General features: G+C 47.8%; 1 protein-coding gene across 1 annotated transcript in view; it reads left to right on the top strand.

Annotated features, from left to right (window-relative positions):
• LOC139226185 (LLGL scribble cell polarity complex component 2-like) overlaps positions 1-26,610 on the top strand; it is a 64,532-nt gene that overhangs the window by 28,485 nt on the left and 9,437 nt on the right. The window contains exons 3-4 of the mRNA XM_070856818.1: positions 16,246-16,376; positions 19,018-19,115. Of these exons, the coding sequence (XP_070712919.1) occupies positions 16,302-16,376; positions 19,018-19,115 (173 nt within the window). The 5' untranslated portion in view covers positions 16,246-16,301. The remainder of the gene's footprint in view (positions 1-16,245; positions 16,377-19,017; positions 19,116-26,610) is intronic.

Raw genomic sequence — 26,610 nt, forward strand, 5'->3', positions numbered from 1 at the left:
CATGGTTCAGTGCTGGGACCCCAGCTATTTGCAATATACATTAATGATTTAGATGAAGGAATTGAGTGTAATATCTCCAAGTTTGCAGATAACACTAAGCTGGGTGGCAGTGTGATCTGTGAGGAGGATGCTAAGAGGCTGCAGGGTGACTTGGACAGGTTAGGTGAGTGGGCAAATACATGGCAGATGCAGTATAATGTGGATAAATGTGAGGTTATCCACTTTAGTGGTTAAAAACACGAGTGGCTGATTATTATCTGAATTGTGACAGATTGGTAAAGGGGGAGGTGCAACAAGACCTGGGTGTCATGGTACATCAGTCATTGTAGGTTGGCATACAGGTGCAGCAGGCGGTGAAGGCGGCAAATGGCATGTTGGCCTTCATAGCGAGAGGATTTGAGTATCGGAGCAGGGAGGTCTTACTGAAATTGTACAGGGCCTTGGTAAGGCCACACCTTGAATATTGTGTACAGTTTTGGTCTCTTAATCTGAGGAAGGACATTCTTGCTATTGAGGGAGTGCAGCGAAGGTTCACCAGACTGATTCCCGGGATGACAGGACTGATATACAAGGAAAGACTGGATCAACTAGGCTTGTATTCAATGGAATTTAGAAGAATGAGAGGGGATCTCATCGAAATATGTAACATTCTGATGGGATTGGACAGGTTAGATGCAGGAAGAATGTTCCCGATGTTGGGGAAATCCAGAGCCAGGGGTCACTGGGTAAGCCATTTCGGGCCGAGATGAGGAGAATCTTCTTCACTCAGTTGTGCGCATGTGGAATTCTCTACCACAGAAAGTTGTTGGGGCCAGTTCGTTAGATATATTCAAAAGGGAGTTAGATGTGGCCCTCACGGCTAAAGGGTTCAAGGGGGTATGGAGGGAAAGCAGGAATGGGGTACTGAAATGCATGATCAGCCATGATATTGAATGGTTGTGCAGGCTCCAAGGGCCAAATGGCCCAATCCTGCACCTATTTTCTATGTTTCTATGTTTAACATCGTTGCTCGGAGATAATGGAATCCTTAATCAAAGCTGTAATAGAAAAACATCTTGAAACTGAAAACAGAGATGGCAGCATAGATTCCAAAAGGAAAGGCCCTGCTTGACCAATCTTATTGAAGAATTAACAAAGGGTACTTAAGGGTAATGCAGTAGATGTAATATATTTGGATTTCTAAAAAGCCGCTGCTAATTTTTATCGCATCGTAGACTCATGACTAAGGTCAGAATATGTGGAGTCAGGACAAGTAGCAGAATGGATAGCAAATGGGCTACAAAGTGGTAAACCGAGAGTAGGGTTAAAGGTCGTTACTCAGACTGGCAGAAGGTGGGAAGTAGTTCCACAGGGATCGGTGCTGGGTCCACTGCTGTTCACCATTTACATAAACCATTTGGACGGGAATCCAAGTACAATTTCAAAATTTGCGGACACCAAATTGGGGGGTGTAGTTAATACAGAGGGGGCTGTCACAATACAGGAAGACATTAATAAACCTGCAGAATGGGCGTGTCATTAGCAAATTAACTTCAATATCGATAAGTACGATAACAATTTTGGTAGGAGGAACATACTCTTTTTGGAAAATAGGAGACTAAGTGGGGTGAAGGAACAGAGGGATCTGGGGGTGCAGATACAGGTCACGAAAAGTAGCAATGCAGGCTAATAGCGCCATTTAAAACAGCAAACCATGTGCCAGGGTTCATTTCTCGAGGGATAGAATTAAAAGTGGAGAAATTATGTTAAACCTGTATAGAACCTTGGTTAGCCCACACTTGGAGTATTGTGCACAGTTCTGGTCTTCATATTATAAAAAGGATATCAAGGCACTGGAAAAGGCACAATGATTTACTGCAGTGATACCAGAACTGAGAGGTTATATCTATTGGGAAAGATTGAATGGGCTGAGGATGGCCTGATCGAGGTCTTTAAGATTATGAAAGGGTTTGATAGGGTAGACATAGAGACAATGTTTCCACTTGTGGGGGAGACCCCCAAAACCAGGGGCCATAAATATAATAACGAATTCAGGAGAATCGGCTTTACCCAGAGAGTGGTGAGAATGTGGAACTCTATGCCACAGGGAGTGGTTGCGTGAGGGAGAAGGGAATCTGGTACATTGATGGGATTAGACGAAGTAGGCATGGGAGGAAGCTCGTGTTGAGCATGGACCTTTGGGCTGCAGAGCCTGTTTCTGTACTGTTTTAAAAACGTGGTACTTTGTGTTGCAATCAGACCTTGCACCCGTGTCTCTGCTGCAGCATTGAGGAGACACACAACTCCTGGTTTCACCACTCGCTATGCATCACAAGCAGGAGGAAGTGTTATATGTGCATCGGGATACATGGGCAATGAACGGCCACCTGGAACATCTTCCGGCAGCGACCAGCTTTTACTGGCCTGTGTTACTGGCCTGTGTTGCCTTTTTCCTTTCGAACTGAAGCCTGCTGACCACATCGCTGTTGAATGTTGCCTGGAATGTCTTTAAGTCAGTGAGACCTGTGACCCTGTACATAGTTCAGGTATTGATGGAAAGCCTGTAGCATTGTTGGGGCAGGTTTGTGCTGCACTCCAGGAACTCAAAAACCCGTGTCGGACGACAATCCCGTTCCACTGGATTTAAATGTGATCGCCAGCCTCCCAGTGTGCATCAGTAATTTTAAACGTACCTCCACTTCACATCGGCACAAAACTAGATGTAGCCTTGGGAACTGGGTGGTGTAACGGCCGTTTCCTGTTGACCAGTAATGTATAGTGCGGGACTTAAACTGGCTAACTGTAGATGTCTACATGTGACTGGCTCTCTGACTCGCTGCTCTATCCCAGGGCACAGGATCCCAGCTCTCCAAATATTAACTGTTGACCATTTCTTCCTTGCCATTTACTCCTGAGCGAATGGTGCTGTTTTCAATCATTTCTCCCCAGGGATGAGAGTGGAATTAGTCACCTTCAGTGTTGCTGTCAGTCTATCCCATGAACAGCTGACTGACGATGTTTCTTGCACCTTTCTATTTCTTCTGCACCCCAGGAAAGCTGGCATATTGATCTGTTCAGCATTCCTGGTTATTGTTACTTGCCCTTGGTTGGTAGGTGTGCTATATGGAGCAACGGCAGGTAGATGGAGTTTGGACATAGATAGACAATTGGAACGGGAGTAGGTCATACAGCTCCTTGAGCCTACTCCGCCATTCAATAAGATCATGGCTGCACTTCTACATTAACTCCACTTTCCCGCCCGATCCCCATATCACTTGATTCCCTTAGTGCCTGAAAATCCATCGATCTCAGCCTTGAATATACTCAACAACTGAGCAGCCACAGCCCTCTGGGGTAGAGAATTCCAAAGATTCACCATCCTCTGAGTGAAGAAATTCCTCCTCATCTCAGTCCTAAATGGCCAACCCCTTATCCTGAGACTGTGATCCCTGGTTCTAGACTCCCCAGCCCGGGGGAAACAGCCTTTAAACTGTCAAGCCCTCTAAGAATTTTATACATTGCAATTGGATCACACCTCATTCTTCTAAACTCCAGAGAATAAAGGCCCATTCTACTCAATTGCTCCTCATAGGACAGCCTTTTCATCCCAGGAATTAATAGTGAATCTTCATCGCACCCCTGAGGCAAGAATATCCTTCCTTGGGTAAGGGAGTCCAAAGCTGTATATTGTACTCGAGGTGTGGTCTCACTAAGGCCCAATATAATTGCATCAAAACTCCCTTACTCTTGTACTCCTAACCACTTACAATAAAGGCTAACGTACATTTGCCTTCCTAATTGCTTGCTGAACCTACATGTTGATTTTCTGCGATTCATGTACAAGGACACTCAAATCCCTCTGAATACAAATACTAGTGTGTCACCTTTTTTAAAAAAAAAAAATTCTGCTTTTCAATTTTTCCTACCAAAGTGGATAACTTCACATTTCCACACTTTATACTCCATCTGGCACCTTGCCCAATCATTTAACCGGTTAATGTCCTTTGCAGCCCCCTTACTGTCGCACCTGGCTTTGTATTGTTAGCAAACTTGGATACATTATACACTATCCCCCCTAAGTCATTGATATAAGATTGTGAATAGCTGGGGCCCCAGCACTGACCCTTGCGGTATCCACTAGTTACAGCCTGCCAGCTGGAAAATGATCCATTTATCCCTATTGTCTGTTTTCTGTCTGTTAACCATCCTCAATATATATTAATATATTGCCCCCAATCTCATGAAATCTTGTGCAACCACCTCCCATGTGGCACCTTATCAAGTGCTCTCTGAAAATCCCTATCTGCCGTGACATAATTGAATGTTGTAATAGGTGTGATGGGCTGAATGGCCTACTCCTGTTCCTATGTTCTGTGTAAGTGCAAAAACAAATTCTGTCAGGCTAAGGATAAGATGCTGCTGTGTGGGGTAGGACTGAGTTAGGAGCAGCAGACTATGAGGACTCCTCATTGAGTGCCCCTCTTGCCAGAGCCCCAGAGCAGCTGAGTATGGAAAGCACTGGTCACTGGTTCTCAACACATGGCCATTTCCGTGCAGCATAATGGAAATAAGCAGCAGGCGGAACGCAACTGTGCAATATGTGAGCAGCGTTTTCAATCTCGCGGTCCTTAAGTGGGATCTGTTCCATGTGACCATATTATCATGCACACTGCTTTTTCCAGTTCTGGTTTCTATTTGAAGGGGCCACTCTTGCCGGCCAGTTTTGATTGACTCTTCAGTGCCATCAGTAACCCTACCCTTGATTTTAAAAAGCAAATCGCTGGGGATCTGGAACAAACAGCTGGAAAGCTGGACACATCAGATCAGTGTGTGTGGAGATCCAGTCTGTCCCCAGGTGCCTGTGTCCAGCCTTTCTCCTGTATTTAGTGACTCTGCCATCGAGCCGTCTTAATATCGGCCTCAATCTGCAGTGATTGTAGCTCTCCGGGGGGGGGGGGCCCTCTGCGTCAGGGGTGTGGGAGGGAGGGGGGCCCTCTGTGCCGGGAATGAGGGCCCTCCGCGCCAGGAGTGTGGGAGGGAGGGGGGCCATCTGCGTCGGGAGTGGGGGGCTCGGCTCTCCACAGAAACCAGAGACTTCAATCCTTCTCATACCATAGAAACATAGAAAATAGGTGCAGGAGTAGGCCATTCGGCCCTTCTAGTCTGCACCGCCATTCAATGAGTTCATGGCTGAACATGCAACTTCAGTACCCCATTCCTGCTTTCTCGCCATACCCCTTGATCCCCCTAGTAGTAAGGACTTCATCTAACTCCTTTTTGAATATATTTAGTGAATTGGCCTCAACAACTTTCTATAGTAGAGAATTCCACAGGTTCACCACTCTCTGGGTGAAGAAGTTTCTCCTCATCTCGGTCCTAAATGGCTTACCCCTTATCCTTAGACTGTGACCTCTGGTTCTGGACTTCCCCAACATTGGGAACATTCTTCCTGCATCTAACCTGTCTAAACCTGTCAGAATTTTAAACGTTTCTATGAGGTCCCCTCTCATTCTTCTGAACTCCAGTGAATACAAGCCCAGTTGATCCAGTCTTTCTTGATAGGTCAGTCCCGCCATCCCGGGAATCAGTCTGGTGAACCTTCGCTGCACTCCCTCAATAGCAAGAATGTCCTTCCTCAGGTTAGGAGACCAAAACTACACAATACTCGAGGTGTGGCCTCACCAAGGCCCTGTACAACTGTAGCAGCACCTCCCTGCCCCTGTACTCAAATCCCCTCACTATGAAGGCCAACATGCCATTTGCTTTCTTAACCGCCTGCTGTACCTGCATGCCAACCTTCAATGACTGATGTACCATGACACCCTGGTCTCGTTGCACCTCCCCTTTTCCTAATCTGTCACCATTCAGATAATAGTCTGTCTCTCTGTTTTTACCACCAAAGTGGATAACCTCATATTTATCCACATTATACTTCATCTGCCATGCATTTGCCCACTCACCTAACCTATCCAAGTCAGTCTGCAGCCTCATAGCATCCTCCTCGCAGCTCACACTGCCACCCAACTTAGTGTCATCTGCAAATTTGGAGATACTACATTTAATCCCCTCGTCTAAATCATTAATGTACAGTGTAAACAGCTGGGGCCCCAGCACAGAACCTTGCGGTACCCCACTAGTCACTGCCTGCCATTCTGAAAAGTCCCCATTTACTCCTACTCTTTGCTTCCTGTCTGACAACCAGTTCTCAATCCATGTCAGCACACTACCCCCAATCCCATGTGCTTTAACTTTGCACATTAATCTCTTGTGTGGGACCTTGTCGAAAGCCTTCTGAAAGTCCAAATATACCACATCAACTGGTTCTCCCTTGTCCACTCTACTGGAAACATCCTCAAAAAATTCCAGAAGATTTGTCAAGCATGATTTCCCTTTCACAGGTCCAAGTCAGCATGGATTTATCATGTCACCTCTTTCCAAATGCACTACTATGACATCCTTAATAATTGATTCCATCATTTTACCCACTACCGATGTCCGGCTGACCGGTCTATCATTCCCTGTTTTCTCTTTCCCTCCTTTTTTTTAAAAAGTGGGGTTACATTGGCTACCCTCCACTCGATAGGAACTGATCCAGAGTCAATGGAATGTTGGAAAATGACAGTCAATGCATCCGCTATTTCCAAGGCCACCTCCTTAAGTACTCTGGGATGCAGTCCATCAGGCCCTGGGGATTTATCGGCCTTCAATCCCATCAATTTCCCCAACACAATTTCCCGACTAATAAGGATTTCCCTCAGTTCCTCCTCCTCACTAGACCCTCTGACCCCTTTTATATCCGGAAGGTTGTTTGTGTCCTCCTTAGTGAATACCGAACCAAAGTACTTGTTCAATTGGTCCACCATTTTATTTGTTCCCCGTTATGACTTCCCCTGATTCTGACTGCAGGGGACTGCGTTTGTCTTTATTAACCTTTTTTCTCTTTACATATCTATGGAAACATTTGCAATCCGTCTTAATATTCCCCGCAAGCTTCTTCTCGTACTCCATTTTCCCTGCCCTAATCAAACCCTTTGTCCTCCTCTGCTGAGTTCTACATTTCTCCCAGTCCCCGGGTTCACTGCTATTTCTGGCCAATTTGTATGTCACTTCCTTGGCTTTAATACTATCCCTGATTTCCATTGATAGCCACGGTTGAGCCACCTTCCCTTTTTTATTTTTACGCCAGACAGGAATGTACAATTGTTGTAGTTCATCCATGCGGTCTCGAAATGTCTGCCATTGCCCATCCACAGTCAACCCCTTAATCGCCAATCTATCCTAGCCAATTCACGCCTCATACCTTCAAAGTTAGCCTTCTTTAAGTTCTGGACCATGGTCTCTGAATTAACTGTTTCATTCTGAATCCTAATGCAGAATTCCACCATATTATGGTCACTCTTCCCCAAGGGGCCTCGCACAATGAGATTGCTAATTAATCCCCTCTCATTACACAACACCCAGTCTAAGATGGCCTCCCCCCTAGTTGGTTCCTCGACATATTGGTCTAGAAAACCATCCCTTATGCACTCCAGGAAATCCTCTTCCACCGTATTGCTTCCAGTTTGGTTAGCCCAATCTATGTGCATATTGTAGTCAACCATTTATTGCATGCACCCCTAATTTCCTGTTTGATGCCCTCCTCAACATCACTACTACTGTTTGGAGGTCTGTACACAACTCCCACTGACGTTTTTTGCCCTTTGGTGTTCTGCAGCTCAACCCAAATAGATTCCACATCATCCAAGCTAATGTCCTTCCTAACTATTGCATTAATCTCCTCCTTAACCAGCAATGCTACCCCACCTCCTTTTCCTTTTATTCTATCCTTCCTGAATGTTGAATACCCCTGGATGTTGAGTTCCCAGCCCTGATCATCCTGGAGCCACGTCTCTGTAATCCCAATCACATCATATTTGTTAACATCTATTTGCACAGTTAATTCATCCACCTTATTACGGATACTCCTTGCATTAAGACACAAAGCCTTCAGGCTTGTTTTTTTAACACCCTTTGTCCTTTTAGAATTTTGCTGTACAGTGGCCCTTTTTGTTCTTTGCCTTGGGATTTTCTGCCCTCCACTTTTCCTCATCTCCTTTCTGTCTTTTGCTTTTGTCTCCTTTTTGTTTCCCTCTGTCTCCCTGCATTGGTTCCCATCTCCCTGCCATATTAGTTTAACTCCTCCCCAACAGCACTAGCAAACAGTCCCCCTAGGACATTGGTTCCGGTCCTGCCCAGGTGCAGACCGTCCGATTTGTACTGGTCCCACATCCCCCAGAACCTGTTCCAATGCCCCAGGAATTTGAATCCCTCCCTGCTGCACCACTGCTCAAGCCACGTATTCATCTGTGCTATCCTGCGATTCCTACTCTGACTAGCACGTGGCACTGGTAGCAATCCCAAGATTACTACTTTTGAGGTCCTACTTTTTAATTTAGCTCCTAGCTCCTTAAATTCGTTTCGTAGGACTTCATCCCTTTTTATACCTATGTCGTTGGTACCAATGTGCACCACGACAACTGGCTGTTCTCCCTCCCTTTTTAGAATGTCCTGCACCCGCTCCGAGACATCCTTGACCCTTGCACCAGGGAGGCAACATACCATCCTGGAGTCTCGGTTGCAGCCGCAGAAACGCCTATCTATTCCCCTTACAATTGAATCCCCTATCACTATCGCTCTCCCACTCTTTTTCCTGCCCTCCTGTGCAACAGAGCCAGCCACGGTGCCATGAACTTGGCTGCTGCTGCCCTCCACTGATGAGTCATCCCCCCCCCCAACAGTACCCAAAGCAGTGTATCTGTTTTGCAGGGGGATGACCACAGGGGACCTTCCTTGCACTGCTCTTCCTGCTGGTCTTCCATTCCCTATCTGGCTGTGGACCCTTTCCCTGCGGTACGACCAACTCGCTACACGTGCTACTCACGTCATTCTCAGCATCGTTGATGCTCCAGAGTGAATCCACCCTCAGCTCCAACTCCGCAACGCGGTCCGTCAGGAGCTGGAGGCGGATACACTTCCCGCACACGTAGTCGTCAGGAACATTGGTATCGTCCCTGAGTTCCCACATGGTACAGGAGGAGCATAACACGTGACTGAGCTGTCCTGCCATGACTTAACCCTTAGATAAGCAACAACAATGCTAAAGTTTACTCACTGTTATAGAAGAGAAAAAAGAAAAGAAAGAAAAACTACTCACCAATCACCAGCCAATCACTTACCCCCTTGGCTGTGACGTCACCTTTCTGTTCTCATGTTCTCACGTAACATGTTCTCACTGTTACGCTGTGAGCGTGTCCGTTAGCTACTACATATACAGTCACAAGATCATACTGAGGAACGAGGCTGCCTCATCTGACGTGTACTCTCCTGTAGGAGTCACTCATAGGCAGTCCCTCATATCGAGGATGACTTGCTTCCACACCAAAAAGGGATGAGTTCACAGGTGTTTCAATGAAGGACCTAATATTCCAGATCCCGAACTACATCCTGAAGGATGGAAGATGCCTGTGTGTGGCAACCATTGCACACCAGCCACCACATGGGCTTGACAGAGCGAGGTCTTGGTCCAGTAGCAAGGGTTAACCAAGACGACTGGAGACCAGCTCTGCTGCACGGACCTAGTGTGGACACATATCGCAGTGTGGGCTGGCCCGTGCTGCCCCTGGGCCCTCTCCTCTCCTGGGCCCGGATCACGCTGCTCTTTGATCACTCGCTGCTCCTGCGCCCAACCTCACCGCTCCTGCTGCCCACACTCCAGTCAGCAACCTGGACCTTGGTGATGTCCAATCCAGTCGCCCTCTTCACAGCCGTCGCTCCCCAGCGCGCGCTGTACCTTGAAGTGGTACGCTCACTACACAGCAGGCAGGCACCAGCTTGGCATTTGTGGGCTATGCTTGTGGCCAGTGTGATGCTGGGAGTGTTTGGTACAGGCAGAGGTGATGGGGAAACATGCCCGCTATGCCCATAAATCTGCCTTGAATGTGTATTTGTGGAGAGCTTTTGAATGATGAATGGGTAAAAGGTTTCCCTGAAATAGGACCCAAGGGGTTACAACAGAAGAAGAGGCCATTTGGCCCATTGTGCCTGTGCTAGCTTTTCAACTACAGCTATCTATTGCAATCTCACTTCCCTGTCCTTTCCCCATATCCTTTTACAAATACTTATCCAATTCCCTTTTAAATGATCTAGGCTCTGCCTCAATAGCCACTGATAGTAAAGCATTGCATCTTCTAATAACCCCCTGCATGTAAGCATTCTAGCTCCCTCTTTGGTTGTTCCCGAGTTAATGCTCCACTGTTAGATTTCTAACCTGTGGAAATGATCTGGCTCCGATTCAAATCTTTAATATTGAGAGCTGTTGTGGTGTTTGGCTCAGTGGTCATACTGATTGTGGGTTCAGATCCTGCATCAGGACTTCACAAAGTGGGCTGATACTGTGCAGCCCTGAGATTACCGTCTGTTGGGTGAGGTGTTGAGCAGAGCTTTGGTGGTGTGAGGTTCCCATGGCACTATTTGAAGTGGAGAAGGGAGTTCTCCTGTCCTGATCAGCATCACTTCCTCAACTAACAGCAGCAGAAACAGTAACTGGTCATTGACCCGAAACGTTAACACTGCCTACTCTCCACGGACACTGCCTGACCCGCTGAGATTTCCAGCATTTTCTGTTTTTATTCCAGATTCCAGAATCCGCAGTATTTTACTTTTGTGTTAACTGGTCATTAATTCACTTGCTGCTTGTGGGACTTCACTTTGTGCAATGCTCAGCCAAGGCTAGATTTCTGTTAATTCCTGTGTGTTTATAAAATCCCTTGCTATCTCCCGAACCACCTACCATTCCTAATCTGCCTTTTGTTTCTCTTCTATTATCTATTATAATTCTCTACTTTCTTCTGTATCAAATGCCTTTTCTAAATCTAATTTTTGCACTAATCCTGGCCGCTGAATTTCTCTCTCTCTCTCTCTCTCTCTCTCTCTCTCTCTCTCTCTCTCTCTCTCTCTCTCTCTCTCTCTCTCTCTCTCTCTCTCTCTCTCTCTTTCCCTCCCCCCCCCCCCCCTCCCACCCTTTGCTCCCAGTCAAAATATGTCACCTGTATCATCTCGTGTTTAAATATCTCCACTGCTGCTTCAATTTTTCCAACCAATTAGTTTGGTGCTCTTTCAACCCACTGAGGTTAGCTGATAGTGCGTCCAATGCCGCCATCTTGAATTGCTCTTTATCTTCAATGTGACCCTGGTAGGCTGTGGTTTTCCAGGCTTCAGGCTGCTTGTCCTGCACTATTGCCCAGATCTACCACTGCCATCTTCCTTGTTCAGCTTGCAACATACTCCGTTAAAGAAACAGTCCTGGATGTATTTGAGGAGCCTATATGAAACCTTAGTAAGACCACATTTGGAGTACTGTCACACTGTCCAGGATGTTGAGGCTATTGCAGAGGGTTCAGCACTGATTCCCAAGGGTGCTTCCTAGTTTGAGGGAAGTAAAAATACAAAGGAAACACAGGAGATTGAGGTGATTTGATAGTTGGGTTAAAAATGAAGTTATGGGACAGAGTAGACAGAGACAGTCTGTTTGCAGTGGTCGAAGAGTCCAGAATGAGGGGCAAAGGATGCGCTGGATTTAGGACCGAGAGCAGGACATATATCTTTACACAGGGTTGAGAGACTGGAAAACATTACGAGTCAATGATAGCTTTGACTTGCGTGACCTCTCTTCTTCGACCCACCACAATATAAATGGTCCCTGTTCTAACAGTGGATTGGGAGCCCGTGCTTTCCACAGACACAGTTGCCTTTCGATCGATGTGCTGTGGGTGGCAGGAGGCGCGACTGCTGCTTCCAGTACACTAACAATATAAAACCATCCCTGGGTCAAAGTGACATGTATTATAGAACGGGCAGGGTGGATTATCCTGTACAAAGCTCACCACCATCAATAACACAACCCTTGTAGCACAAGGGCGGGCCTTCTTTGTGAATGATTTGCAATGTACCAGTACACACTGTAAACTCATCAGAAGCAATCCTCCCATGGTGTTGAGGTAATGGGCCATTTTAATGGCTCACTCACTTATGCTCTAAGCCTAATGTGCCTGGCGAAACCCTGCTAATGGTCGCATATTGTCCCATCAGGACAGTGCACCATAGGGAGGGGGAGCATTATGGGAAGGGTGACCTCATTCCTGGCTGACTGCTTTCTTCAGGCGGGAGGAAAAGCAATGTGTGAGTAGGGCACACAAAATCTGCAAAAGGACACAGACAGGCTAAGTGAGTGGGCAAAAATTTGGCAGATGGAATATAGGGCCCAAGTTTCCACATGATTTGCGCCTCATTTTTAGGAGCAACTGGTGGAGAACAGACTATCTTAGAAATCGCAATTCTCCACATTTTTTTTTCTGCAGTACTAGTCAGGTAGAACAGTTCTACTTTGGAACAGAATTTTTTCTTCAAAAGGGGGCGTGTCCGGCCACTGACGCCTGATTTGAAAGTTTCCACAATGAAAACGTACTCCTAACTAAAGTAGAATGGAGCAAGTGAAGATTTTAGTAGAACTGAAAAAACCTGTTTTACACATTTAAAAAATTAGGCGTCCAGAACGAGGTGGGGGGGGCGGGGTGGGGTGAAGGGAAGTCATTAAATTCTATAATAAATCCTTATTTATACTTATACAAATATTATACAAATAAATCCAACCTGAATAAACATTTATAAGCAAAGAAAAGATTAAATAAACCATCTTCCTACCTGTGTGAAAGTGCATCAGGCAAACCTTTCGGGACCGAAGGCTGAACGGGCCGGCCCGAGACTTCAGGCAGGGCCCGTCCCCAGCACCAGATTTACAGGTAGGTGGCGTTGGAGAGGGGAGGGGAGGTTCGGGTCGGGGGGGAGAGGAGGGGAGGGGAAAGATCAGATCCAGTCAGGTCGGGGGGGGTGGTGGTCGGGGCGGGAGCGCGGGTCGGGTTGGGTCCAGTCGGGGGAGCGGGAACAAGAGCGCGGGTCAGTCGGGGTGGGGGGGGGGGCAGCGGGTGTAGGGTCTGGTCTGGAGGCAGGGGGGAGCGGGTGTAGGGTCTGGTCTGGTCCGGAGGTGGGGGGAGCGAGTGTCGGGTCTGGTCGGGGGGGAGCAGGAGCTGGCCGTGGGAGGAGCCTTATTCACGCAGCCCCAGTGAGGCCATTGGGCCAGGGCTGCGTGCTTCGGGCCTCTCCCACACAGTTCGGCGCCTGGAGCTACTGCACTTGCGTGCCCACTGTAGCGCGCATGTGCAGAGGTCCCGGCACTGTTTTCAGCGCAGGGACCTGGCTCCGCCCCCCCACAGCTCGTGCTGGCTGCGCCGAGAGCCAGAGGACCTACAAGTAGGTGGAGAATACCGAGGATTTTTTTAGGCGCACTTTGTGGCGCGAAAAACGGGCGCCCAGCTCGGAGGGGCGCCCGTTTTTTTTCTTGTGGAAACTTGGGCCCATAATGTTGGAAAGTGTGAGGTCATGCACTTTGGCAGAAAGAATCAAAGGGCAAGTTATTATTTAAATGGAGAAAGATTGCAAAGTGCTGCAGTACAGCGGGACCTGGGGGTACTTGTCCATGAAACACAAAAGGTTAGTATGCAGGTACAGCAAGTGATCAAAGGTATCTTGGCCTTTATTGCAAAGGCGATGGAGTACAAAAGCAGGGAAGTCGTGCTACAGCTATATAAGGTATTGGTGAGACCACACCTGGAATACTGCGTGCAGTTTTGGTTTCCATATTTACAAAAGGATATACTTGCTTTGGAGGCAGTTCAGAGAAGGTTCACTCGGTTGATTCCGGGGATGAGGGGGTTGACTTATGAGGAAAGGTTGAGTAGGTTGGGCCTCTACTCATTGGAATTCAGAAGAATGAGAGGTGATCTTATCAAAACGTATAAGCTTATGAGGGAGCTTGACAAGGTGGATGCAGAGAGGGTGTTTCCACTGATGGGGGAGACTAGAACTAGAGGGCATGATCTTAGAATAAGGGGCCGCCCATTTGAAACAGATGAGAAATTTCATCTCGGAGGGTTGTAAATCTGTGGAATTCGCTGCCTCAGAGAGCTGTGGAAGCTGGGACATTGAATACATTTAAGACAAATAGACAGCTTCTTAAACGATAAGGGGATAAGGGGTTATGGGGAGCGGGCAGGGAAGTGGAGCGGAGTCCATGATCTGATCAGCCATGATCTTATTGAATGATGGAGCAGGCTCAAGGGGCCGTATTGCCTACTCCTGCTCCTATTTCTTATGTTCTTATGTTCTCCGGCTGCACTGCATGGGTTCACAGTTGACTCCCAACTCATCCGGGTGTTCCTAACTGTGTGTGGCTCTCTCCCTTTCTCCCACTTCCTTTCTGAATGCTTTTATTTGCTGGGTCAGTTGGTGGCAATCAATTTGCTCGGTCCTTTGGGTTTGAAAGGGCTCCCAGATAGGTCAGTTAGAGATTAAGACAGTGAGTAATGCAGACCAGAAAAGTGCCATGCTCACTTCCTGGTCTGAATTAGCTGCTTTCAGCTGGGGTTAGAGGATGGATCCAACAATAGGCCTTGGCCCTGCATGGCTGGGTTGTCACTTCTGATCTTGAGAGTGACCCTGCTTTTGTGTTTGTGTGTGGCTATTGAGCGAGCATGGATTGGAGCTTGGCTCTGAGGCTCCAGATTGCATGGTATCCTGCTCACAATCACTCTCTAGGCTACATGAGGAGAGACTGTTTGGATGATCTGTGGGAAGGCAGCTAACACATATTCAGCACAGGCCAGGTCCTGAGGGTGCCAGATTGGGAGGTTCGACCTGTATGTTTCAATAAGATTACCTCCCATCCTTCTGAACTCCAATGAGTACAGGCCCAGCCTACTCAACGTCTTCATAAGTCAACCCCCTCATCTCTGGAATTAACCTAGTGAACCTTGTCTCCAAACACAAGTATAGGTTGAACTCCTTATCCGGAACCACTTCTCGTCTGGCACCATTCCCGGCCACCGGGTGGTGCATGCGCAGAACTCCGACATGAACAAATTGATGTCCTTCCTTACTGCCGACACTCGCAATCACTGGCCTTATCCCGCGATCCCCAGCCCCAAACCAGCTAGCCCCGGCATCCCCTTGCTCTCAGTACCTAGACCATCCAAGTTAACGTGATCACCCCTCGTCCGGAAAAATCCCTTATCCAAACCACGCCAGATTCCGAGGGTTCTGGATAAGGGAGATTCAACTGGTTTATTATTCCTTAAAGGTAACTATTTGTGGCATATTGCCCCAATGTCTTGGGTCAGGCCATTTCCAAGCAAGAAGCTGGCTAATTGTACAGTGCTTTGATTGGCGCATGAGCAGGTACAGTAGGAGCGGTGAGGTCGGGGCGAAGGAATGGCAATTGATCGTGGAGCGACGTGATCGGGGCCCAGAAGAGGCGAGGGGCCAGCCCACACTGTGATATGTGTGCACACTAGGTCCGTGCAGCTGAGCTAGTCTCCAGTCGTCTTGGTTAACCCTTGCCACTGGTCCAAGACCTAACTCTGTCAAGCCCGTGTGCAATGGCCACCACACGTTTAAAAAAAACTCCACGCGCAGGCATTTCCCACCCTTCAGGATGTAGTTCGGGACCTGGAATATTAGCTCCTTCATTCCTTTATTGGCGTGGAAGCAAGTCATCCTCGACACGAGGGACCGCCTATGATGATGATGATGAGTATACATAGAACTAAACCCCACAAGCACAGGGCCTGCAGGAGCGGAGGGCAGACATTTAAGGTAGAGAAAAGTCCAGCTAATCCTGTACAAACAATCCTGAATCAGACCAGGCCCCCTTCCTACCCATGGCTACACACCGCTGAGAGGCCTGAGCCCAGCCCAGAGGGGGGGGGGGGCGGGGGAGGGCCGAGGTCTGAGCCCAGCCCAACCCGGAGGGTGGGGGAGGAGGGCGGGGACCGAGCACGGCGGAAGGGAGGAGAGGGGTCCGAGCCTGAGCCCAGCCCCGGGGGGGATCCAGGATAGCAGTTCAGTAAATATCGATGATGTCAGTTGCACTGTACACATTATCACACGGGACGCCTCTGTAAATACTGAGCTGGGTTAATGATTGCCGACTGGGAGTGCCTGCCAGCTGGGAGTGATGTCACGTCAGTAGCCTGAGCTGTACAAAGAGCGTGTTGTTGGAGAGTCTGCTGTCTGGGCAGGGCATGGTGCAGCTGAGAGTACCCGTTATACCGAGGGGGGAGGCAGGGGAGGCATCTTGTGAACGTGAGCTAACCCTCCGTATCTCTCTCCTTGCAGGAACTGATCAATTGGCAGTTGTGCTGAAGCTGCCTCCCCTCCACTGAGCTGGAACAATGAAACGATTCCGAAGACATGGACACGAGTTGCACCGAGAGCGCATCAAACAGGACCTGTTCCAGTTTAACAAGGTCAGACAGCTTCCCCACCTCTCCTCAATGTACTCATCTTGTTGGGCCCAGTTCTGTGGATTCTGCCAGATTGCTGGTACCCTGCCTAACTGGCCATTCATGTGTCAGCCTAGCCAGTTGGCAGGCTGTTATTCTGCAGGAAGCATCAGAGCCAAGCCCAGTCCTGTTGCCCGAGATGCACTTTCCAGCAAGTGCCACTGGATAACAGGACTGTTTACTCTCCACCCGCTGCCCAGGATTGCTGAGGCCTGGACCCCATGCTCTAACTCAGCAAACTGAAAGTGACCTGGGCCTTCTGGCCAGTGTCACACTATTAATTGCTCCAAGCCTCTGTCTGGCAAACTTCAGCACTCCACTTCCTGCACGTTGTTCTGTGTTCAATGCCTTTCTCCAGTTTGGTCTGGAGACAAAGAAGGAAAATGTACATTTATATACAGCAGTGCCTTTATTGCCAATGAAATGTTTTGAAGTGCAGCACTGTTGTGTAGGGGAATGCAACAGCCTATTTGTGGACAGCTAGGTCCCACAGACAGCACTGGGATCAATGACCAAATCATGTTTTAATGTTGACCAGGACACCAGGAAAACTCCCTGCTCTTCAAATAATGCCATAGATGCAGCAGGTGGTGAAGAAGGTAAATAGTATGTTGGCCTTCATAGCTAGGAGATTTGAGTATAGGAGCAGGGAAGTCTTACTGCAGTTGTACAGGGCTTTGGTGAGACCTCACCTAGAATATTGTGTACAGTTTTGGTCTCCTAATCTGAGGAAGGACATTCTTGCTATTGAGGGAGTGCAGCGAAGGTTCACCAGACTGATTCCTGGGTGGCAGGACTGACATATGAGGAGAGACTGGAGCAACTGGGCCTTTATACATTGGAGGGGATCCCATAGAAACATAGAAAATTCTGATGGGACTGGACAGGTTAGATGCAGGAAGAATGTTCCTGATGTTGGGGAAGTCCAGAACCAGGGGTCACTGGGTAAGCCATTTAGGGCCGAGGTGAGTAGAAACTTCTTCACTCAGAGAATTGTGAACCTGTGCAATTCCCTGACGCAGAGAGTTGTTGATGCCAGTTCGTTAGATATATTCAAGAGGGAGTTAGATATGGCCCTTACGGCTAAAGGGATCAAGGGGTATGGAGAGAAAGCAGGAAAGGGATACTAAGCTGATGATCGCCATGATCTTATTGAATGGTGGTGCAGGATTGAAGAGCCGAATGGCCTACTCCTGCACCTATTTTCTATGTTTCTATGTTTATGTCTGCCTGAATAGGTTCAACATCTCATTCTAAAGACCCAGCTGTGACAGTGCAGCATTCACCCACTGCTGCACTGAAGAGTCTCCTTGAAATACTGGGGTGGGCTTGAATCGATTACTCGAGTCCAAGGCATGAGCTGCCACTGAACCAAACAGAGCTGATTGGCAGTGGGAGGTTAGGAAAGAGTATCTGGAGCTGTAAGTTCTCTGTTGGTGTTCTGTGCACACATTGACTGTTGGCACAGAGTGAACTGACCTTGCTCTGTTCCCCCAACCCAAGGAACAGTTTCGTACCATAAACTGTAACTCTTGTGCACACATCCCTCTCCCCTGCTGTGTCTGGGTGAGGAGGTTGGATGCAAACTGACCTTTAATGTCGAGTGGCTTGGTTCACCACATTGGCTTCATGCAATTTTTGTGCAAGATTCAGTCTGTTACGGGCTTCTGTAATTTACTGTAGCAGAAATGGTTAAAGTTTTGCTCAGATATATTTCCACTAACATGATCGTTGTTTGCCTCTGCCTGATGTCAGAGGGCCCAAGACACTTGATTTCAAATACAAGTATCTTGAGATGTGTTCAGTCAAGTTTATTTGGAATTTAAGCTACTTAAATCTTTCTGGTCTTGGTCACTTTTTTGAAGATGTTTATTTTGGCAGTATATGTAGTTTGAGGTAGTCGGGCCTGATGGTTACAGCGCATGGTGAGAAAAGGAGAAGAACATTGCTTGCATCATCATTTAGTATATACAGCATGAGCCAGCTAAACTCCACTCCTGTAGAAACTATGACTTTCACTTGCTCTATTGACGGGTGAAGGCTCTGTTAAAGTTTAGTGTTAGTCTGCTGCCTTCTGAAGACCAGGAGGGTCCTGTGAAAGCACGGGATACAAGCAGTTGCTGAATTAACCTGCAGAGGGTTCTCTGAGCAATTGGCAAATTTGCCAATAGACCCGGGTCAGTGACTCACTTGCTGCGGCATAGGGAGCTGGAATTCAGCTATGGAAACACAGGAGCTTGTGACCTGGTGTACAAAGAGCAGGACCATATCTGGTCTTGGAGTCCTGGGCGTGGAATGTTGTATACGCAGCAGTGCTCAGGTGATGTCAATATGTGAGATGGAAGTGTACTTTTCAATTCCAGAAACGGACAAGGTACAGATGTCTCCTGAATTGGGCAATCCCCTTACATGGCAGCAACATGTTGGCTGTGTTGACGATGGCGCTCTGAATTGTGCGCTGCTGCTACTGCTGCTGTCCACTCTTGGCTTGAGGAGGCCTGACATCTGCTCGGGTTGTTACTCATAGAAGTTGAGCAAGGTTCTCAAAGCTTTCTGCCCTGGCTGTGTAAGTAACGGCAAATTGCTCTTCCTTTCTCTCCAATAGACAGTGGAACATGGGTTTCCGCACCAGCCCAGTGCACTGGCTTACAGTCCGACTCTCCAGCTCATGGCCATTGGAAGCCGATCGGGAGCCTTCAAGATGTATCTTTTCATGTGCGATTTGAAGCAATGTGCTTTTGGATTTTGTTGAGCTATAAATGTAGGTAAAGGCTGCGTGCTGGGTGGCAATGTAGTTGGAGGTTCTGTCCCCACCTTGGTCACATGATCAAGCTGTCGAGCCTTCAACTCATTTACTTCAATGAATTTCTCCCGTGATCGTGGGCCATTGCAAGGCTTGGTGCTCCCACTGCTGATGACGCAATATAATGTAAAAGGTGAGTGTCTCCATCCAGGGTCTAGACCCCGAGAGAGGTTACCGAGGAGCATGGGGCTACTTCTGATTGACCCTCCAGTTGCCCAACAGGCACTGCTAAATGTAACCCGGGGAGAGCAGAGCTGTGAGGCCATGGGTTCATGGCTTTCTCTAAGCCTTAATGATAAAGATCCTTGTGATGGCCACCATCATTTCCATGCTACTCTTGTAGAGTAAGGAATACTAGCAAAATACTTCGACAATTTTTTAAAAATCAGCTGGGTTCCTGGAACATAACACAATGGGGAGGAGAATTTCCAGAGTCTACTAAGTTGCAGTGGAATAGAATACTTCCATGTGTACTGTTGTTTTTCTCTTCCCTTGGCTGAAATCAAGGAGGAACACGATGTGATGTGTGTGCTAGTGCTATGGGAGCAGTGCTGGATAGACCCGTGCCACACGTACTCATTACTCTCTGTTGTTCATCCCTGTTGGAGTGTATAGCATCGCTGCCTCTAGCAATCTGTTCACACTCTGGAGAAGTCGGGTCTTGGGCAACATATACAGTGCAAGTATGTTCCCTTAAGCAAAAAGGGTGGGGCGAACCAACTTAGAGCCCCCTGGATGTCAAGGGGCATACAGGGTATGATAAAGAAAAAAGGGAAGCTTATGACAGATACTGAGAACTCAATACTACAGAAACTCTAGAGGAGTATAAGTGGTGCAGGGGTGCAATTAAAAAAACATAATCAGGAAATCAAAGAGAGAGCATGAAAGAATGTTGGCAAGTAAAATCAGGGAAAACCCAAAGATGTTTTATAAAATAAGAGCAAGAGGATAACTAGAGAAAGAGTGGGGTAATTAGAAACCATAAAAGAAATGTGTGTTGAGGCAGAAGACGTGGGTATGATTCTTAATGAATACTTTGCATCTCTTTTCACAAAAGAGGGAGATATGCAGACTTTTGCGATGAGAGAGGAGGACTGTGAAATAATAGATGAGATAAACATAGTGAGAGAGGGAGTATTAAAGGGCTTAGCAGCTTTGAAAATGGATAAATCCCCAGGTCCGGATGAAATGTATCCCAGGCTGTTTAGAGAAGCAGTAGAGGAAATAGCAGAGGCTCTGACCATCATTTGCCAATCCTCTCGGGCTACAGGTGTGATGCCAGAGGACTGGAGGAATGCTAATGTTGTACCTTTGTCTAAAAAGGGAGAAAGGGATAGGCCGAGTAATTACAGGCCAATCAGCCTAACCTCGGTGGTGGGAAAATTATTGGAAAAGATCCTCCAGGATAGGATGAATCTTCATTTGGAAAGACATGGATTAATCAAGGACAGTCAGCATGGATTTGTTCAGGGAAGGTCGTGTTTGACTAATGATTGAATTTTTCACGGAGGTAACCTGCAGGGTCGATGAGAGCAGTGCTTGTAATGTAGTATATATGGATTTTAGCAAAGCTTTTAATAAGGTCCCACATGGCAGACTGGTCATGAAAGTAAAAGCCCTTGGGATTCAGGGAAAAGTGGCAAGTTGGATCCAAAATTAGCTCTGTGGCATGAAGCAAAGGGTAATAGTTGATGGGTGTTTTTGTGACTGGAAGGATGTTTCCAGTGGGGTTCCGCAGGGCTCAGTGCTGGATCCCTTGCTTTTTGTGGTATATATCAATGATTTAGACTTGAATGTAGGGGGTATGATTAAGAAGTTTGCAGATGACACTAAAATCAGCTGTGTGGTTGATAATGAAGAAAGCTGTGGACTGCAGGATGATATCAATGAACTGGTCAGGTGGGCAGAACAGTGGCAAATGGCATTCAATCCGGAGAAGTGAGGTAATGCATTTGTGGAGGGCTAACAAGGAAAGGGAATACACATTAAATGGTAGGACACTGAAGTGTAGAGGAACAAAGGGACCTTGGAGTGCAGGTCCACAGATCCCTGAATGTAGCAGGCCAGGTAGATAAGGTGGTTAATGCGGCATATGGAATACTTGCCTTTATTAATCGAGGCATAGAATACAAGAGCAGGGAGATTATGTTTGAACTGTATAAAACACTGGTTAGGCTGCAGCTGGAGTACTGTGTGCAGTTCTGGTCACCACATTTCAGGAAAGATGTGATTGCACTAGAAAGGGTACAGAGGAGATTTACAAGAATTTTGGCTATAAGGAAAGATTGGAGATGCTGGGTCTGTTTTCCTTGGAACAGAGGAAGCTGAGGGGAGACCTGATTGAGGGGCCTGGATAGAGTGGATAGAAAGGATCTGTTTCCCTTGGCAGAGGGGTCAACAACCAGGGGGCATTGATTTGAAGTAATTGGGGGGAGGTTTAGAGGGGTATGAGGGGAAATTTCTTCCCCCAGAGGATGGTGGGGGTGTGGAACTCACTGCCTGAAAGGGTGGTAGAGGCAGAAAATCTCACCACATTTAAAATATACTTGGATGTGCACCTGAAGTGCCGTAACCTACAGCTGGAAACCTAGAGCTGGAAAGTGCGATTAGGCCGGATTGGATAGCTCTTAGTCGGCTGGAGCAGAAATGATGGGCCGAAATGGCCTCCTTCCGGCTGTAAGTTTCTATGATTTATGATATATTGGAGAGAGAGATGTGAAGAAATGTTTTAAATGCAGAGGTTTGTTAGCACGTGGGTTTCCCAACCAGAAACAGGGAGGGAAGCAGAAACACCAATCGTTTATAAAAGGGAAGGGGATAAATATTTAAGAAAAAAATTCCATGGGTTTGGGGAAAAGGCAGGGCAAATCTGATGAAGTAAATAGCTCTTTGAGAGCCAACATGGATAGGATGGGCCACCACCTGTGCTGCAGAATTCTGAGTGGGTTGTGGCAGTGGGAGTGAAGGCGTTAGCGACACCCTCGTGTTCTGTCTACTGCCGGCAGGTCCACTTTTTTTTCATCTCGCGTGTTGCTGTTTAAGGGCGAGTGTGTCCTGGGAACGAGGGGTGTTGGGGGGGATTTCCTGCATGGAGTGAGTCCTGGGAACGAGGGGTGTGGGGGGGGGGGGGTTCCTGCAGGGAGAGTCCTGGGAACGAGGGGTGTGAGGGGATTTCCTGCATGGAGTGAGTCCTGGGAACGAGGGGTGTGGGGGGGGGGGTTCCTGCAGGGAGAGTCCTGGGAACGAGGGGTGTGAGGGGATTTCCTGCATGGAGTGAGTCCTGGGAACGAGGGGTGTGGGGGGGGGGGGGTTCCTGCAGGGGGAGTCCTGGGAACGAGGGGTGTGAGGGGATTTCCTGCATGGAGCGAGTCCTGGGAACGAGGGGTGTGGGGGAGGTTCCTGCAGGGAAAGAGTCCTGCGAACGAGGGGTGGGGGGGGGGGGGGATTTCCTGCACGGAGTGAGTCCTGGGAACGAGGGGTGTGAGGGGATTTCCTGCATGGAGTGAGTCCTGGGAACGAGGGGTGTGTTTTTATTCATTGCTGTGGGTTGATGGAATCCTGCAGTCAGTGCTGGAGGTGGCCCGTTCCCAAGAACAAGTAGGTGCGGTGTGTTTTTATTGGCTTCTGATGTTTTAAATAACCTTGTGGTTATGCTTGGTTTCACAATCCCATAGCCAATATTATGGCACTTCACACCAGCGCAGGGCCGGTTATGGTGTCTTCATTTAACTTTGTTGGAAAAAGTTTTTTATGGTTGTTGCAAAACCATAAGAGCAGAGGAGTTGTAATCCATAGCACATGCTCCATGGCTATAGCTGCCCTCAGTGCTGCTGAGGAAGGGAGGGTGAAATGTGTGGATATCTGGTGAGAGCTGCACTGGGATTGGCTCTAATTTCTGCTCCGCTGCCACTTCTCATCTGTGCACTTGGCAGCCCCTTACTCAACCTTTGCCCCAAAAACCCCATCACTCTGCAGCTTCTCCCCCCACCCTGGCCCCCTCCAACTTCATCTCTTCTGTCGGACCCATCTCCTGCCCCGGAGTCCCTTCCCACTACATTACATTGACTGGCCCCAATGCTACATTCTAAATGACTCCTTGTTCAAGCACTGCCCTCCCTCTTTCAAAATGACTGTGATTGCCTGCTCTTCCAAGGCCCATCCTCTCCAACCCTGCCTCGAGCCTCTCCTGGAATGCCTCACCTGCTCGGCGCAGTACACCATGTCATCCTGCTCTGTCCCTGCATGATTCCCACCTGTCCCAGCATGGCCAGTGCATCTCCAGAAATGATTTCCTCCTCCCTGGAAGGTACCACTTTTGGATTTCTTCTATTTCTCATCGTCCAGCTGCTCTTCAGTGACATCATCCATAGACACAGGATCAACTTCGGTCGGTTTAACACCCAGCTCGCCAGGTCCCATAGTGCCTCTGTGCTTTCACAGTCAGTTTGATGAGTTGTGATTGTGCCAGAATATCCTTCTGTTGAACCAAAGCCATCATTCTCTGGGTTCCACCAAACCTCTGCACTTGGTCTACTGGCCCCCTCTCCTTCCTGGCTGCTCACTCAGGCTCTATACTTCAAACCCAATAACCCATCCATCAACATGAGCAGTTACTGCTACCTGCACAGCTCTTTCACCTGTGCCCATACAGCAAAACCCTAAACCACACTGTCCTGGTCTTCAGACCTGCCTTCTCCTGACCCACCTCCCATCACTGGCTCCCCATCCCCTCCCCAGTGGATCAAATTTAAAATCCTCCTGCCTTATCTCCAACTCACGGCCCTGCCCACCTTCCCCAACCTTGTGTCTCATCGTGTGCCCACCACGCTGCTGACCTGGTGGCAATGCTATCGGCTGTCTCGGCCTCTCCCTCCAACTCCCTTTCCTCCAATCCCATACCTCTTAAACCCTTCATGAAGTGCAAGCTTTTGGTCAGCTCTGCTCACCCTTGCCCAAGGGCTCAGCCATTCTCCTTCGTTCCTCTGTAGCACCTTGAGACTTTTCTACATTAAAGACTTGTTTTCATCGCCACATTTGTGCAGAGCCCATTTTGGGCTGCTCTTTGGTTGTTGATCTTGTCTGGAGGACTGCACCCCACGTGTCGGCACCTTAAAGGAAGGGGAGAAAATTTGGCGTTCGTTCTAACTTTAAAAAAAATCCTACATAAGAGCACTTAAGCACAGGCCAATGTTAACTGATCCCGGAAAGCCACAGTGCTGTACCTGCTGAGCAGTGTGAGGGTTAATGAATATTGCTGTAATGTGAGCTCTTCAAAAGAACAAAGTGGGTGGGTCATTCTCTGGCAGGTAGTAACTGAACAGCTCCAAGATTTAGTGACTCTACCCCACTAACCTGTAAATGTTTTTAATTTTATTTACATCTCTGCACATGCGCAGTTCCCAACAGAGCACGCGGATGGGTGACTCAAACTCCAGGCCGAGCTGGGATCAACAATCGTGAGGAGTACCTCAGTACTTGGATATAATTGCTTTATTTCTTACTACAACCCCAAAGACCTTGCAGATAAAATGTGTGAGCCATGTACAGAACGGCAGCTCCAGAGAGCGGGACATTTCACCGCAATGCTGCGGACCGTTCCAAGGGCTGCGTGCAGACTGGGATGGTGGGTAGGGCAGGGGCAAGTGACAACCGGATACCCAGCATGGACAGCAGAGTGGGCCAGGGGCTGGTACAGGCAAACGTAGTCCTTCAAGTAAGCTACTCTGACACGAGCTGAAGCATTACAACCCCCCCCCCCCAAAAAACAATAAATGGTACACAGCACCTCCCTCCGTCCCGCGCGGTCCGTGTACACAGCACCTCCCTCAGTCCCGCACAGTACGTGGTCACAGCGCCTCCCTCAGTCCGCACAGTCCTTCACCTGCATGATGTTTGTATTTTGGAAACAATTTTTTATTTTGTCACAAATTATAAAGTTTGGATGTTTAGCGGTTTAATTCTGCTCTTTGATAAAATGATCCTGTCTGTCGTCACCTGCAGGGCAGCAAGTCCATAATGTACAAAATGCTTCCATTCCTTGTCATTGGCCCTGCTGCTCTGTGACTTTGCCTAATTGCAGTCTTCAGAGATTCACATCTAATTTAGTTGCTCCAGGTTAGTTCATTAGCCCAGCTGTTTTACAGCCCAGCTGGGATTATAGCCCCATGTTAAGGGACTTGGACGGTAGGATAAAGGAAAAAATGGAGCCTTGTGACAGTTACCGAGGGTTCAATACTGCAGAAACCCAAGAAAGGGTTTAAATTAAAAAGGAAATTAGGAAAGCAAACAGAGCATAAAAACATTTTGGCAAGTAAAATCAAGGAAAACCCAGTAAGAGCAAGAGGATAACTAAAGAAAGGGTAGGGCATATTGGAGACCATGAGGGTAATGTGTGTGTGGAGGCGGAAGACGTGTGTATGGTTCTTAATGAATACTTTGCGTCTGTTTTCACCAAAAGAGAGGGGCGAAGCAGACATTGCAATCGGGGAGGAGTGTGAAATATTAGATGAAATAAACATAATGCGAGAGGAAGTATTAAGGGGTTTAGCAGCTTTGAAAGTGGATAAATCTCCAGACCTGGATGAAATGTATCCCAGGCTGTTCAGAGAAGCAAAAGAGGAAATAGCAGAGGCTCTGACCATCATTTTCCAGTCCTCTCTGGCTTCAGGTGTGGTGCTGGAGTACCTTTGTTTAAGAAGGGAGAAAGGGATAGACCGAGTAATTACAGGCCAGTCAGCCTCACCTCAGTGATGGGAAAAATATTGGAAAAAATTCTGAAATAAATCTTCATTTAGAAAGACACAGATTAATCAAGGACAGTCAGCATGGATTTGTTAAGGGAAGGTCGTGTCTTGACTAACTTGATTGAATTTTTTGGGGAGGTAACAAGGAGGGTTGATAAGGGTAGTGTGTATGATGTAGTGTATATGGATTTTAGCAAGGCTTTTGATAAGTCCCACATGGCAGACGGATCATGAAAGTAAAAGCCCATGGAATCCAGGGCAAAGTGGCAAGTTGGATCCAAAATTGGCTTCGAGGCAGGAGGCAAAGGGTAATGGTTGATGGGTGTTTTTGTGACTGGAAGGCTGTGTCCAGTGGGGTTCTGCAGGGCTCAGTACTGGATCCCTTGATTTTTGTGGTATATATCAATGATTTAGACTTGAATGTAGGGGGTATGATTAAGAAGTTTGCAGATGACACTAAAATCGGCTGTGTGGTTGATAATGAAGAAAGCTGTAGACTGCAGGAAGATATCGATGAACTGGTCAGGTGGGCAGAACAGTGACAAATGGAATTCAATCTGGAGAAGTGTGAGGTAATGCATTTGTGGAAGTCTAACAAGGGAATACACATTAAATGGTAGGACTCAGAGGTGTAGAGTAACAAAGGGACCTT

Source organism: Pristiophorus japonicus, chromosome 16 (genome assembly GCF_044704955.1).
Source record: "Pristiophorus japonicus isolate sPriJap1 chromosome 16, sPriJap1.hap1, whole genome shotgun sequence".
NCBI classification, from domain to species: Eukaryota; Metazoa; Chordata; class Chondrichthyes; family Pristiophoridae; genus Pristiophorus; species Pristiophorus japonicus.